At 37.0% G+C, this 16,809-nt stretch overlaps 1 protein-coding gene across 33 annotated transcripts in view; it reads left to right on the top strand.

Moving 5' to 3' along the window:
• Rims1 (regulating synaptic membrane exocytosis 1) overlaps positions 1 to 16,809 on the top strand; it is a 454,154-nt gene that overhangs the window by 368,182 nt on the left and 69,163 nt on the right. For 25 of the 33 annotated variants that reach the window (XM_057794794.1, XM_057794792.1, XM_057794788.1 and 22 more), the window contains 2 exons: positions 1,638 to 1,750; positions 7,521 to 7,687. The exons of the other annotated variants lie outside the window; for them this stretch is intronic. In XM_057794794.1, coding sequence (XP_057650777.1) covers positions 1,638 to 1,750; positions 7,521 to 7,687 — 280 coding nt within the window. Of the gene's footprint in view, positions 1 to 1,637; positions 1,751 to 7,520; positions 7,688 to 16,809 lie in introns of those variants that run through there. 33 annotated transcript variants of the gene reach the window in all.

Genomic DNA, 16,809 nt, shown 5'->3' with positions numbered 1-16,809 from the left:
TACCATTTAATTATCTATGAAATTGAGGTTACGGTGTATTGCTTTAAGCTTTACTTATACATTACTACTACAGACGTTTTGTTTAGCTCCCTTAAAGCAAAAAAGAAAATGAAAAGAATGGTACCAAGAGATATTTATGACATGTGGAGTACAGAAAATAGATATATTTACATATGACTTTCCGTACTGTTTATGGCATTCTATACATAAAAGTCTTACTTTTCATAGCTTTGTTGCAGTTCCTAAGAGCTGTCTTATTGGAGCTTGCTTCATAACGCTACTTTGGCTCTGTGTGCTATCCAGTAACTAACAAACCTTGCAAGCTGTCTGTGGAATGTGTTCCAGTTAAAGGCAATCACCATGTATTGTCTCTTAGGATAACATTCAAAGCAAATGTGTGTCGTGCTTAATTTTCAAAACTTTGCTGTAAGAGAATGAATGTCTCTAGTTTACTAACTTCACTAAGGTAGAGGTCAGAATGGGGCTGGCTGGCGTGATTAAAATTATGACTCAAGTACAGAAGCTGAAGTTTCAGCCGTTCTCACACATGCACACGTGCACACATGCTGCACTCACACACACACCTTAGCATGTGTTTTACAGGCCGAATGGTACAAAAGTCGTGTATACCTTTTGATACACACACACACACACACACACACACACACACTTCTGCTTTATAAGTCCAGTTAAAACTTGTTTGAGAGGTTAAACACTCTAGGAAAGCAATACTAGGTAAATTGTAAATAAAGCTAATTTAGGTCTCACTCAGCGCAGTTATGAGCTTTTGAATGATTTACACACAATTATAGCCTTGGCTCTTTCCCCTCTATATTGTGAAAACACAATAATCAGAGACAGAGTTTTCAAGCTAGATTGTGATGGTTTCTGGTTTTAGTCAGCTTGGATACGATCTTGTCCTTTATCACACCTGCCTCTTATCACATAAAGCCTTAAGTGGAATATGTTTCTGTACATGCTATTTTGTAAAAGAGCTAACAAGTAGAGTGTATCATTTTCAAAATTTGTGAATTCATGCAAGTCATAAAGAGGTTGGAATTTTTCTTTTCTCTAAATAAATGCATTGTGATAGGCAACAAATAGTGGTCAAAAACTGTTGGTCAGAATATATGACATAGGAAGAATACCTCCAAAGAACAGATGATTATTAATAAAATAGTTTCAAGAGACTTCTCTTTAGCTGAGGATACCAAGTGGGTGTGCATGCATGCAAGCATGTGCATATGTGTGTGGCGTGTTTGGTATGCAGGTTTGTCCATAGCCAACCACCAGCAGCCATTTGAATACACAGGAAACAACATTTCACAGTTAAAGTTGATTCTGCATAATAACCTATAAAGAGAGTTGAAAATATTTCACATCAGATGAAGAAGTAGTGTGCTTAATTTTTGTTACTAACATCTGTGTTCCCCGTTCTGTGTAATTTTATCATTGTCACCTGTAGATTACCAATTATCAGTGCCGTCTTTGCTGCATTCTGCTTAATCTATTAGTTGTGGTTTATTTCAACTTGTGTCTAGTTTGAATCATTTCACAAGCTTTGAAATCTTAAACCAGCCATTTCCTTAAAAGGTGCTTCCTGTGTTTTAATGAGCTTCCATTATGTGTTTTTGCAGCAAGCTTAGTAGTGGAGGAGCGAACAAGACAGATGAAAATGAAAGTTCACCGGTTTAAGCAGACAGCGGGGTCTGGGTCTAGTCAAGAACTTGATCGCGAGCAATACTCCAAGGTAAAATTAAAAGTGTCCTGCCAATAGTATCCCCCTGAGAAACAGGCTATATGCACTGGGCATATGTGTGTATTTGTGTGTATACATCGCAAAACTAGAGAGCACTGAGACATGGACAGGAGATTGTCGGTAAATATTAGTCCTGCATCATAATCGTTTATACAGCTTGACAAATCTCTTCCACACCTTTATATTTTCAGAAGGTAGATTACATCATGAAAATATTAATTATGTTTAATAATCTTTCCAATGAGAATAATAGTGGTATTAAAGTTGAGGATTGTCCTTAGTTACATTAACAAAGTGAGCAGCGCATATAGGGCCATTTGTCAATGAAATAGTATTCGTTTGGTAGTAAATGTATTTATGTGGTTTTGACTAGTGAATTAGGGACAAAACCCATACGCTGTGACAATCTTGCTTGTTTATTTATCTGTCTTTAGTAAAAAGCATGTTGTTTTAATTTCTCTGAAAATGACATAAATGCTAATAAGCATTTAATTTATATTTCATTATTTTATAAGAATATACTAGATATCCAAAAATGTATTAGCTAATGTTTAATTAAAATATACAACCTTATACTATATGAAACACACTTACATCATTATCTGGTTTATTTTAAAATGTCTCTCAAAATAACATTAGGTTATACTTCATTTCAAATTGATATCAGGGAGCCTTTGTAGGAATAATGACATTTCAGAACCTGAAATAAGTACAAATTACATCAAATCAATACATTAAGCTTAAAATAAAACCTCAAAGTTACTATTTTTTTTAAATATAATCATGTTTGCTTCATATATAGTGAGAGAGTCAATGGTTAATACAAACAGTAGAGGTCAAAACAAAATATGGTTTGTCACCTATATTGTGCCAGCCGGGCAGTTGAGTAGAGTGTATCACATTACACATTAGATGCAGAAACCTACTTGCAGCAGAGAAAGTCCACTGATTCAGGGATGCCACAAAGAGTTTGAGACACCTTTTAAAAAGGTAAAATCAGTAAAGAGTAAATTCTCTCTCTCTCTCTCTCTCTCTCTCTCTCTCTCTCTCTCTCTCTGTGTGTGTGTGTGTGTGTGTGTCTGTCTGTCTGTCTCTGTCTCTCTCTCTCTCACACACACACACACTTGCGAGCTAAGCAAAGCCTTGACTATCATGGAGTAGCTGGATCGAGCTCCGCACATCTGTCTTCTGGTTTGTGGTGGTGTTCTCAGCTGAGCAGTGTGCTAGTCTTTCTTTGTGAATAGCATCATAACTTTAGTGTGCTCACACTGCAAATTCACTAAGAATGAGACAACAGGATAATTTTCAGGGTAGAGTTTTCTTCACAGTTAGCTTCTGTTAGTTGAAATTAGGGGAAATGCTACAGTTAATTCAGAAATCTGTTCTTGATTTTGTAACCTTCTTCTAGTAGTTGAAGTCAAATAGAATGAATAGGGTGGGGGCCAGAGTAGGCTGCAAGAAAGAGATAAGAATTGGAATAAAATACTAAAGGCCACTGGGGTCATTGTGAGCCAGGCGTCTAATTATTAATCAGCTCATCAGAAAAACCACACATCTAAAGTGTGAGTGTTTTTGTAAACCAGGAAACCTACCCTGCTGAAAGATCTCAAATTTTCTGCTCAAAGCAAATTAGGTCTTGGAAGGACTGGTCTTCTGTTTCACCTGTCAGTGAAATTGCTCATTGAGCAAACGTGCCTGCCACTAATTCTAGGGACCTAAACTCAGTCTCCAAACATATTGGCATTGGCATAGGGAGAAAATCAACTGCAAACTGTCTTCTGACATTCACATACTTGCATGCCTGTGTGTGTGTGCGTGTGCGCACACACACACACACACACAAACACACTCAATATAAAGCATTGTGGAAAATGTCCTATTTCAGCCTAAACACTTACACTGTGACCCCCAATACTCAAAGAAACAGAATTCATTTACCAAAGTTAGTAGACTCTGTACACAGTGACTCGAGGCTTAGGTACCACTCGATTCTGTTGTCACATCACTAAGGACACACTGCAGTCTAGCCTGCCCCATAGCCTTGTGTCCTCAATGGCTTTCATTTGCATCTATCTATTAATGTTTTCATCTTTATTTGGAAAGACACCCCTTGCCCATATTTTGTTGAATTTGAATATCTTAAAAACAAAATTATTTTGGGGTGGAGCACTGGTTCCGTGATAAGACCTGAAGCTCATACTGCTCTTCCAGGGAACCCAAGTTTGGTTCCCAGCACCCTCCTCAGGCAGCTTCCAACTGCTGTAACTCCAGCTCCCGGGAGGCGTGCGGAGCACTGCTGGCCTCCAAGGGTACATGCACACATGTGCACAAACCCACACATAGGCACATACAAACACATAACTAAAAATAATTTTAAAAAAGAACAGCTTTTATTTTTAGTATTTTAAGTTATCCTCAAAATGGAATGTTTCATTGTGATCCAATCATACACATACATCAATGAACTAGGCTCACATTCCCATGTCTCCCCATACCTGTCTCCTTCCTTCTCCCCAAGGGGCCCCTATGTGTTTTCATTTACTTACATATGAGGTATATGAATCTATATAAGTGCATTGTGGCATGCCTTTAATTCCAGCACTTGGGAGGCAGAGACAGGTGGATTTCTGTGAGTTCGAGGCCAGCCTGGTCTACAAGAGCTAGTTCCAGGACAGGCCGCAAAGCTACAGAGAAATCCTGTCTTGATAAACAAAACAAAACAAAATAATAATAACAATAAAAATAAATAAATAAATAGATCTAACTTTCGATCTGCATTGAGAAAATATGAAAAACATGACCTGCATATAATATAATTTTATTATTAAGAATAGAATTATACAGTTCAGTTATAGATGTATAACCAAAAAATGTGAGATCAGAGGTGTGGCATTAACATGTTTAAAGAACATTATAAATAAAATTGTGTGAAGCAAAATAACAACTGCTGCCAGTGTTTTTTATGTATCAAATAAAAAATTTATATTCACCCCAACTAAAATATTTATATTCTAGGCCAATGTTTCTAACGAAGTTGTAATTCAATTTATTTTACATAAAAAATCATCACATCTGTGAGTAGTGGATAGTTTCAATTAGTTCAAAACTCCTTTTTATATTTTCAGGGTAGGGTTATCTTTTTATCAAAAACATTTTAATTTTCAAAAAACTTCTATTGCTCCAAAATAGTGTCAGTATGTAGTATATATGTAGTATATATTAAATTTGAACTTTCCCCTTACAGTATTTATGCACTTAACATACCTGATAAAATAATTAAAATTCAATGCTAACAAATTTGACAAATAGTTGAAAATCCAAACGTATGAGAAATTAGGTGACCATTCTCAGAATCCTTTTACTTACCAGCAAGGCTAGATTATGCTTCTCGTGCTAAAACGTCACCAGGTGAATATAATCCCTCCACCTTTGTCAGCTGTCTTTCTCTAAACGATCAAATGGTCCTACTCTTCATCCTGAGTGAGGAATTCACACTGGCTTGACTGCTTTCGAGCCTTTGAAATGTATCACTATGTTTTTTATTTGATACTATTTAGAGTAAGGGCCTCTCTGCAGAGTAGACGTCATAACTGGAGGATAAAGCCACACTTAGGTCCTCACTTCTTAAAGGATTCTTTTTCCATAATCCTGGAGCAGCCATCAAGATCGCTGCAAGGGTTGGTGGAGATGCCTCCAGTGTTTATTATTATTACTGGCCTCTGAAAACTGTGGTCGTATAATTAAGAGCTTCCTCCAGGGGAAGGGAAGCTTGGCTTACTTCCCGGAAGCATGGCCGAATACATTCCCCTGAGGATGCATTATTCTTCAATGTATAATAAATGTATTTTGATGAAAATGTTAAAATATTAAAGAGGAAATTTAACAAATAATGCTTGATTTAAAAAGTAGAGCATATTTCAAAGGTTAACATGTTTTTGAAAATCAGTAAAAAGAATAGTAAAGAGTAAATATGAAATCCTTCATTTCCTTCAGTTTTGTGAGAGAAATTATAATATAATATTAAAATAATTATGATATTATTACCTATCACAGTAGAGTAGAACATGTGATGACATTTTCATTCTCTGTATTCTAGAAGAGCGAAGGTCTCTATAGAAGTAGGCTGGGATAGAGACAACTTGTAGAAAGGATAGAGATTTCACTAATCGGAGCAACATTTCCCTTTATGCTTACAAGTCTTCATGCTACTCTCCATATGCTTCATACTGCCAGCTGTTTGTTCTGGCTGACAAAACAGTGGAAGAGCATGCAGGATCCCTAGATAAAGTCTCAGGGCATTGGATCTCACTTATTTCTTGTCCTAATATTTGTAGACATAATGAACGAATATATGATGCATCTTTAGTCACAGTAGTTTAATTTAGGAATTATGTTTAATACTCTGCTATTGTTCAAATCAGGTTCTAGACATCATTATAAGCTTCCCCATAAATCTGTAGATTAGAAATTGTTCTGAATAAAATGAGTTGTATTGGACAGAATCATCTATCAGTTATGACAAGAGTTTGCTGGTGAACTGAAGTATCACGTTGCATGGAATACATGAGTCATATGAATTTGAGAGTAAATACTAATTCGGCTTTATGTGAATATGTGGATATCCCTTATGTCTTAGTGAGAGCTTTGGCTTTCAAAGGTAAACATCATTGTGATAGAACTTTAGAAAATTTATTTTGTAGATATACCATAAAATGTATATACCTTTCATGATACAAAATTCATAGACAAATTCATACACATAAGAGGCAAATGATATTGCTTCAAGAAGAAAGTTCTCTCACATAAGGGATCCCAAAATGAATGTGAACACCATCTGTGGAATTACTTGAATTACTTCTTAAATTTTATTTTCTTAATATATATGTGTGTGTGTGTGTGTGTGTGTATACATATATATATATATATACATTAGGGTTTTAGAGTTCACTTATATGGTATATTTGAGAAAGATAGTTCAAATTAATCAAGATTCATGCTACAGAGCATTAGAGGATAGGTGACTGTCCTAAAGACCAACAAGCACTTTTCCCATTTATTGTTCACAGTCTAACATTCACTTGCTTAGTAGGAAATAATAGGGATTGTCATATTTTATTTTATGTAAACAAATGTAGTTCTTTGTTGGAGGAAGGGGCCGCTCGTTGGTTCTAGGCCGCCCGGCTAGCTTAGACCCGAGCTATTCACACAGAAACTGTATTCTGATACCAAGGAAACAGTTACTTAAATATTGGTTATTTATGGTTGGAAAAACTTGTCTCTTCTATAGTTTTGACATAATATATTCACCATATATTCCATCCCAATAGGACAATAGAAAGGGATGATCTCCTTTGTAATTTTGTAGGGTGTCTTATTTTATCTGATGATTTCCGAATATTGGAAATATAGCCCAAAAAATAAAGATATGCAAGATAAGAATCTGAGGAAATGTCAATTTAAGAAGTGAGTAACACAATTTCAGGTTTTTAGCACATACAAATGATTCTTAGACAATTTCCATGCAAGCATTTTAATTGCGTGTTCACTCTTCAAAAGCCATATCCCATCATTGAAAAGATGTCTGATTTTTGTTGAGATGAGCGTGTAATATTAATGCTGGCCTGGCCATCAGCTTCCATTCTTCCCTTGATAGAGGTATCCTTTGACTTGCTTTGTTTAGGCAGTCACTGTCCTCGAGGTCATTTGTTTCTCTTCTGCGATCTGGTGGTGGCGCTCATCCTCTCTTGTTTTTAATCTTTAGTATAACATGCATAAAGATCAGTACAGAAGCTGTGATAACGTCTCCGCCAAGTCATCAGATAGTGACGTCAGTGATGTGTCCGCCATTTCCCGAACCAGCAGTGCCTCACGCCTCAGCAGCACAAGCTTTATGTCCGAGCAATCTGAGCGCCCCAGGGGTAGGATCAGGTGAGTTGGCAATGCTCTTTATCTTAATCGTATCTTTATTCATCTCCATGGTATGAAATGCATACAGTTTCCAGAATATTTTTTTGGAGAGTACTGTTTAGGCCATGTAATGGAAACATCTCATTATAACGGCTAGGTGGGGTAAGCATGTACAACCCATTCTATATATCACTAATCGAGTATTTGACACTGTTCCCTGTAAACTTAATTTAATTACTATAGTCAAAACTTTGGAAGTTGCTCAGAGTTGCAATTGAAGGGGGTCCTCATAATATAATATGATCAGGAGTACATCTTTTATTCCAGCATTTGAAACTTTTTTCTTTAAGAGAGCATATAAAAAGCATTTTATGGTTTATAGAGAGTATGTGTTATAACTATTCAACCATATCATCAGTGTGAAAGTCTAGCATATAAGCGACTATGGATGTGTGTGTACATGTGTAACTATGTATGTATGCATGCATCTCTAGCCACTTTTATAGAAAAGTTACAAACTCTTCATTTCCCTAAGGATTCCCTAAAATCTAATGTGTCAGGAAGGTCTATAAATAGAAATAAATAGAAATCATCTAACATGGCCTTAATTTTTTCATATAACACAATCAGATATTGTCACTTAAAATACCAAATTTTCCCCAAACCTGACTACTGCATGTTTAGCACGCAGGAAGCACTCCATCCATAGTTCATTTGGGGATTCTTCCGGATATGATCAGGCAGTTGCACGTGAGCTGAAAGACTTTGTGCCTTCCTCCAGACATGTCCACTTCTGGTGCGCTCAGTCTGAAGTCCTTATGTTGTTTTCCTCTCCTGATACAGTAAATATTTTATTCCAAACAATGCAAACCATAGTTTATGTTTTCAATTTCACTTTCTGGGAAAGTGCAGAAAGAAGAGAAACCAGACTACATTATTTGTTTTAGGGTAAATATTTTGAAGGTATAATTACCTAAAAGTTGTAGAAATGGGTTACCAACTGTTCACAAAGGTGAAGATGTTTGAATAAGATAGAATCAACATTTAATACCCCAAATAATAGGCATCAGTGAGGACTTGACTTCTAGTATCTCTGATGCATTTTGTGTATACTTATATTTGGAAGCTTCTTTGGGCCTAACTTGTTCTCAAAGATGTTTTTGGTTCTGAGTACAATATATGATTGGGATAGACAGGAGTATGTGTCATAATTAATAATAATAATGTGTACATTAAAGCTGGGGAAATAGCTCAGACAATAAAGTGCGTGCCATTTGAACAAGAGGACCTGAGTCGGGGTACCCTGAAGCCAACAAAAATGTGGGTGCAGCAGTGTGTGCATTATTTCAGAGCTGGGAAAGCAGAGACAAGAAGATCCCTGGGGTTTATTGACCATCAAGTGCAGTCAAAACAAGAAGCTCCAGATTCGGTGACTGATCTTATTCAGACAAGAAGGAAGAAGAAATGGAGAACTAGCTCAGTGATTAAGGGTTCTTTATGTCTTGCAGAGGATGAGTGGGTTCCCACCTCCCACCCACTTGTAACTGCAGGTCCTGGGTATTCATCACCTTCATAAGCTCCTGTTCTCATATGTATGTGCCTACACAGAGACACATACCCAGAAAAATAATTAAAAATAAGGAAAACGGCTGGTCGGTGGCGGCACATGCCTTTAGTCCTTACACTCGGGAGACCGAGGCAGGCAGTTCTCTGTGAGTTCAAGGCCAACCTGGTCTACAGGGCAAGTTTCAGGACAGGCATCACTGTTACACAGAGAAACCCCGTCTTGAAAACTATATGCATGTGTGTGTGTGTGTGAGGGTGTGTGTGTGTGTCTATACTAAAAATGATTCCTTTTTTAAAAAGCAGAGAGTGATTGAGAAAGACGGCTGACATTAGCCTTTATCATCTACCCAATCATACAATCTATACTTATCTTGAACTCATAAACACACAACATAATACATTTACTAGAAGCCAAACACTTATATACTTTCTGAATTCTCTGTCTTCATCTTTAAAAGGAGGTCAGTTTTCATGGATAATCTGAGCATGTTTTCACCTTTATATGCATCCCTTTCTTGCATGCCAGAGAAATTGCAGTTGTTTCTATAATAACAAATTTTAAGAGCAAATATGAGCATAATATTAAAATCACTCTCAGATCTTACATAATTCTATATTTTACTTTTTCCTTTGACAGTTTCATGCAATGTGTTTTGATCGTAATCAACCCCTACCAGCAACTCCACCCTGATCCACCTGTATTCCCTACCCAACTCTGTGCCCTCCTTCCTCTTTATAACTTAAGTTCAATTTATGTTGCCATATACTATTAGATATGTAGCCTTCCAGTGGAGTATGATTGACTTACCAGAGGCTATACTCTTTTTTTAATTAATTTTTTTCATTTATTTTGCCTACCAACCTCAGTTCCCCTCCCTCCTTTCGTCTGGTTCCCTCCCCCTGTCTCCCATATACCCTTTTCCCATCCACTCCTCCTCCCTTGACTCAACTCGGAAAGGGGCAAGCCTCCCATGGACTTGAACAGAGCTTGTCACATCCAAGCTCCTCTCCCTGCATCAAGGCTGGGCAAGTTAATCTAGCTTGGGAAACAGGTTCCCCCAAAAAACCAAGTTCAAGCACCAGGGACAGGTCCTGGCCCCTCTTCTAGGAGCCCTACAAACAGACCAAGCTACACAAATATCAATCACATGCAGAGGACCTAGTTCAATCCCATGAAGGTTCTCTACGGTCAGTGTCCATGAGCTCCCCCAAGCTCAGGTCAGCTGTCTCTGTGGGTTCCCCTTGACCTTGGCTATAGTCTGAGAGAAAACAGATTTTTCCTTCTTCCTCAGCAGGCAATTGTCAATAACTCCTCGGCTAGGGTAAGACTTTGTGCCCCCCTCCCCATCCCATACTGAGACTTGGTGGTCTGTCTTCAGCTTTCTTGTGCATGCTGTCACCGCTGCTGTGAGTTCATATGTGCAGCTGCTCTGCTGTTTCCGGGTGACACTGCTTCCTTGTTGTCATCTCTGGCTCTTACACCCTTTACATCCTCTCTTCCCCAATGATCCCTGAGCCTTCGAAGGGGTGGGTAATATGATATAGGTGGCCTGACATACTCCTTATGGTTAAAAATCGCTAGTTTCTTATTCTCTGCACCTTGGCTCCTTATTAGTGTCTGTGTGAATCATCATCAGCTGCAAGAAGAATCTTCTCTGATGAGGGTTAAGAGATGCAAGAATCTATGGTTGTAATGATAAATCAAAAGAAATTGGTTTAATACTGTGTCCACTTAGAATAATAGTAGTAGTTTCTTCTTAGGTGTTTGACCTGTCTAGCCTTGGGTTCTTGGACCAGTAATAGTGCCAATTATGAGTTTCATCTCATGGGGTAGGACAAATCCGATAAAAACACAAGTTGGTTGCTGACAGACGTTTGTGTCGCTTTTGCAAGCAGTGGGTATGTCTTCCCAGACCAGTCATTATTGCAGCTGGCAGAATTCCCAATTGAGTAACAATGATGTTTGCTTTCTCCATGTTCTATGACTCGAGTACCTGGTGACTACAGCAATAGGGTTTTACCTTCAACTTCTGGAGGGAAACTATAGCATGGGCAATAGCCTGTAATGTATGAAGATCTATGGAACCTCATTGGCTAATAGCTTTCAAAGAGGTAACCAATCCCTATCACTGAGTTTTTTGTATATTAGCCTGTGGTGTCTGGTAGGGACACTGCTACCTCATAGTAGGGTTACTGTGTGTCTGTGTGTCTGTGTGTGTGGGGGGGGGGCAGGTGTTTCCATATGACTTCTACAAAAGATCTTCAGTGTTCTTTATCCATCCATGTAGTTTCGCTACTACCCTGCCTTCCCAATCAGCCAACCAAATTTAACACTTTCTATCCATTATTCCTTTTTAACCCTTTATACTGCTGCGTTCTATTTCTCTCCGCCCAACGGTACAATAAGTTAGCATATAAGACGTATGCAACATTACACAATTTTAGAAGATTTGTCAAAACCAACAGCAGCAAATTTTATAGTCTGTTTTCTCCTGACTTTATCGAACTTGACATCGCATTTCAGGATGCATTGTTACAATCAAACTGACAGAATGGTCTGATGCAAATAAATTTTTGTTCTTTTATCATCCACTTCTGGAAGAGTGGTTTTTATTTTCATTGAAAGCAATTATATTTTTGGACTCAGATTTTGAAAGTTATAAAAGGATTTAAAACCATCATCACCCATGGTCAAATAGCTATCATAACTTTACATTTACAAGTTTGTTCTTTGATATTAGGAGCACACGCAAAGGAGAAGTGGATTCTTGTATTTATTTGTGGCCTTTAAAAAATGGTAACAAAAAATTGCTAACAAAAAGGTTCATATTTCTGGAAATCACTACAGTTATGCATGCAAATGGATACAAAAATCATTTCAAAATCTCCTTTTACCCTAATAGATTGTTCATTTATTATAGAAATCCAATGAAATGGTCCTTAGGGTTTTTAAAAATTGCATATGAATGGAAGTGAAACTGTTTTAAATATCTCATAAATAGATAAACTTTTTTGCTTCAAATTGTTTTATCTAATAGAATCAAGAGTGAGTAAGAGGGACTTTTACTTTAGTAATCCCGAATTAATTTTATGTCTAAAACATACTAATAAGCAATTAGATGACAAAGAGAGGATGAATTTATACAGGGAAGATATTAGATATGGCACATCTGAGAAAAAAAATTCCTTGATTTTCCAATCTTCCTCCATATCATCTTCTGGGTTTTAGCAGTTCATGATTAGTAAGTTATTATCAATTTATTCCCTAGTAATAAATTCAAGCTGTGAGGTAGAAAGAAAATTCCATCTGCTCTCTAAAACCACTTCACCTTTATAATAAATATAGTAATATCCTGTTACAGCATTCTTCTTTACCTTATGAATGCTGCATTTGCCCCACAACCTAACTTATTATGCCACGTCATCTAATAACAAAATATTGCAGACATATGACTACACGTAAGCAACAGTCTTGACAACGACCAGTTGCAGAATGTTTGGGGTGAATGGGTAGTTGTTCTGCTAGGCCTTCCTTGCAGATTAATGTATACTTTGAAACAAAGCGAACACAATATAGTTAAAAACCAATCTGTCAGCATTAATGTTACCTTTGTGTTCTACCAGTTTGTGAGAGGTTAACCAGGTTGTCTTGTTGAATTCTGTACTGTTAGTGACTGCCTGTAAAATAGACAGCAAAACACTCAGTCACAGTTCATGAAATTGCCAAACTTTGAAACGACCCAGGAATATCTTATCAGGATGAGATATATTTGTGGAAATGGCAATTAGATCTTAGTGAGTGCCCTAATTACTCTTCATTCCTGTGATTGAATACTCTGACAAAAGCAACTTAGAGGAGAAGCGGTTTGTTTTGACTGACATGTCGACGGGGGATACAGTTCATCAGGACAGGAAAGGTTTGGCGGCAGGAGAGTAAGGTCGGCCTGACAGGAAGCAGAGTGGTTACATTTCATAACTACAGAGAACCAGTGTGGGAGAAGGAGAAAAGGAGAGAATGAATGATTGAATGAATACATGCATGACTGAATGAATACATGGATGCATGCATGAATGAATGCATGCATGCATGAATGAATGAACAAACAAACAAGGACAGATGTAAGGCCTGGCTGTAAACCTCAAATTCCACCCCCTCCAGCAAGGCTCCACTGTGTCCAGATTCAATAACCTCCCAGGACAACCCCACCAACTAGGGACCAAGTGTTCAAACACACAAAACTCAACAGACTATATCTAAATGTGTAGAAAATAGCTGTACAGAGGAATTTTATACCTTCACAATACTGGTAGAACTTTACCTCCTCATAGCTGCGTTATTTTTGTAACAGGTTGGATTTTCCTTCAGCTAGCTGTTTGTTGTTTGCGCATCTTTGACATAGTTGATCTGTGTGGTGATTGAAGCAAAGAAAAATGGTTAAGAAAGTAGCATTTAAGGAAATGTTCATGTTCTTTGAATGTGAATTTATATGTTTTCATATTTGATCATTGCTGATTACATTACAGTATAACATTGGTAGTTCATTATTTTAATGAATACGTGCATGAATTATTATCAGTATTGAATATTCATTTGCTCAGCAATAAAATTCTTATTTAGTAGCTATTTACCTGTTATGTAGAATGGCTACATTGTTATTTTTTCATTTGGACTCATTGCTTCACAAACATCATACTCTTCATCTATCATATTCATAATTTATGGTTCAATCCACAATGTCTACATTACTATACACATGACTTAAAATTATTTTTATTAAGTATGTTTTTCTACAAAATGTACGTGGGGAGAGTACGTGTGTGTGTGTGTGTGTGCACTTGTTCGTGTACTAGTGTGTGCACATGCCAGTGGAGTGCAGGGGTCAACCTTAGGTGTCCCTTGGGAGCTACCCACATTGGTTTTTGAGACAAGGTTTGTCAGAGAGAACCAGGGCTCAAAGTTTGTTTAATCTGGCTGGCCGTCTAACTGCAAGAATCCTTTTATCTCTGGGTCCCCGAAACTGGAATTAAAAGTATACTATATCTCATGCATCTTTCTATATGGATGTTGGGGATTAAACTTGAGTCACCATGCTTGTACTAGGTATTCTAACAGATAAATTATGTGCAGGATCACTATTGCTATGATGCAATTGTTAGTAATATCATTTGAAAATAAGCATAAAAGGAATTGCAGCCTGTTGAATTCATGTGATTTGCAGAATGGAGTAAGAGCGAGAAGCTCAAGCTGCAAATTATTTCCCTCCATTTCACCTGAAAAGATTTTAATTTATAATATAGTAGTTAAAATAAATATAAAATATTATTAATAATAAATGTCTATACATACACCAGCCATCAAACTTAAAAATCAGTTATGATCTTGATGCAAAAATAACAAATAAAATGCTGGCAAATTGAATCCAAGAACACATCAGAACTATCATCCACCATGATCAAATCGGCTTCATGCCAGAGATGCAGGGATGGTTCAACATAGGAAAATCTGTCAACATAATCCACTACATAAACAAACTGAAAAATTAAAACCACATGATTATCTCATTAGATGCCTAAAGAGCTTTCGACAAAATACAATATTCCTCAAGGACATGTGCTCAACTATGTTCATAGCAGCATTGTTTGTCATAACCAGAACCTGGAAACAACCTAAATGCACCTTGACCGAAGAACAGATAAGGAAAATGTTGTACATTTACACAATGAAGTACTACACAGTAGAAAAGAATAACAACATCTTGAATTTTGCTGGAAAATGGATGGAGCTAGAAAACATTTTTCTGAGTGAGGTAACCCAGACATAGAAAATCAATTACACATGTACTCACTCATAGGTGGTTTTTAAACATAAAGCAAAGAAAGCCAGCCTACAAACCACAATCCCAGAGACCTTAGACACCAATGCGGACACTAAGAGAGACTTACATAGATCTAATCTACAAGGGAAGTAGAAAAAGACAAGATCTTCTGAGTAAATTGGGAGCATACAGACCATTGGAGAGGACTGAAGTGGGGAGGGGAAAGGCAGGAAGGGGAACAAAGAAAAATGTAGAGCTCAATAAAAATTAATAAAAAAATCAGTTATGATTAACTTGGCTACATCCCTTTGGCCCCCACCCTACCTCATCCCCCATGCATGTGACATGCTTCAGCATCTGAGGATTCCAGTGGCAGCTCTCTGATTGGCCAAGTTGTCACCATGCTTCAGCCATTGTGTGGCCAACATTTCCTATGTCTCATGTCTATTTATGCACCATTGTTTCATTACCATAATCAACATAGTTTGCTAGAGTAACCGTATGACAAATACCATGGGAATATCTCTTTGCTTCATCTTTGGTCTTTGTCAGTAGCATCATAGTTGTTTGGTGCCTTTCCCCCTACATACTAATTTTAAAATAGGTATATTCCATTCATTAAATTACACCTTGTGATCTATAGTAAATATGAAAATTGATTTGAGAGGAATTGGAGCCATTAGCATATTGAATGCTCCATTATCAACTTCTGAATTACTTTCTGATTCTTTAGTGTCTGTCAATGAAGTCTAAAGTGTTTTCTTTTCAAAGTTTGTAGCTATTGTTATATACATAACATGTCTTATGCTGGCCTAAATGCTGGCATTTATTTTTTTATCATCTCTGCGTAGTTTTCCTTTATAACTTAAGTTGGTTTATTTTCGTTCTCTAGTATTGTTATTTACATCTAACTTTTCCTGTGCTATGATCTATATCCTTCTAAGTTAATGTGTAATGTGTTCATATTTTGTGAGGTTTTAATTTATTTTTATCACATTTTTTCTTTATATTTATTAATTAAAATTAAATTAAAATTTGCAAAAGTATGGAATACAAAATACTGATAATAGTATTTTTTGAAAAAGGACTTATTTTATTATCTTAAATCTTGTGTATTTAAATTCTGTGTATCTGTATATCTGTATGTTGGTATATGCACATGAGTGCAGACACCATATGCATTAGATCTCTAAGAGCTTGAATTACAGAAAATTGTGAGGTGTCTAACAGACATGAGTTCTTAAGATGGACTCAAATCTTCCATAAGAGCAATATATGTATAGTCTTAGCTGTTGAACCATATCTCCAGGATAGATTATATATATTTTTTATTTCCTGGCTAGATGTGGTGGTACACACCTTTAATCCAAGCATTTAAGAGGCAGAGGCCAGCAGTTATCTATGAGTTCAAGGCCATCCTGGTCTATATACAGGCCAGGGCAGAGCTTCATTGCATCCTGAAACGGACCTTGAATCCTTAGATCCTTCGGGTTTGAGAAAATAACCCTCAGGAACATAGAGGGTGAAGCTGAAGGGAGCTGAGGCTGGAAAACACTGAGGAAGGAAAGATGGCACAACAGAGATGGGAAATTGAGTCATGAGAAATAATAAAAGCAAGGGAAACAAGATATAATGTGAGGGATGGGGACAGAAGGATCTCGTATCCAACTGAGGAAGTCATTGTGGGAACAGAGAGGATTTCAGTACAGAGAGGATAGCAGGCATGAGATAAAGAGAGTTGTTAGCAACCGTTGAATAAGG

This window comes from Chionomys nivalis, chromosome 19 (genome assembly GCF_950005125.1).
Source record: "Chionomys nivalis chromosome 19, mChiNiv1.1, whole genome shotgun sequence".
NCBI lineage: Eukaryota > Metazoa > Chordata > Mammalia > Rodentia > Cricetidae > Chionomys > Chionomys nivalis.
The sequence above is the reverse complement of the archived record's forward strand: the minus strand, read 5'-3'. Positions and strand labels throughout refer to the sequence as shown.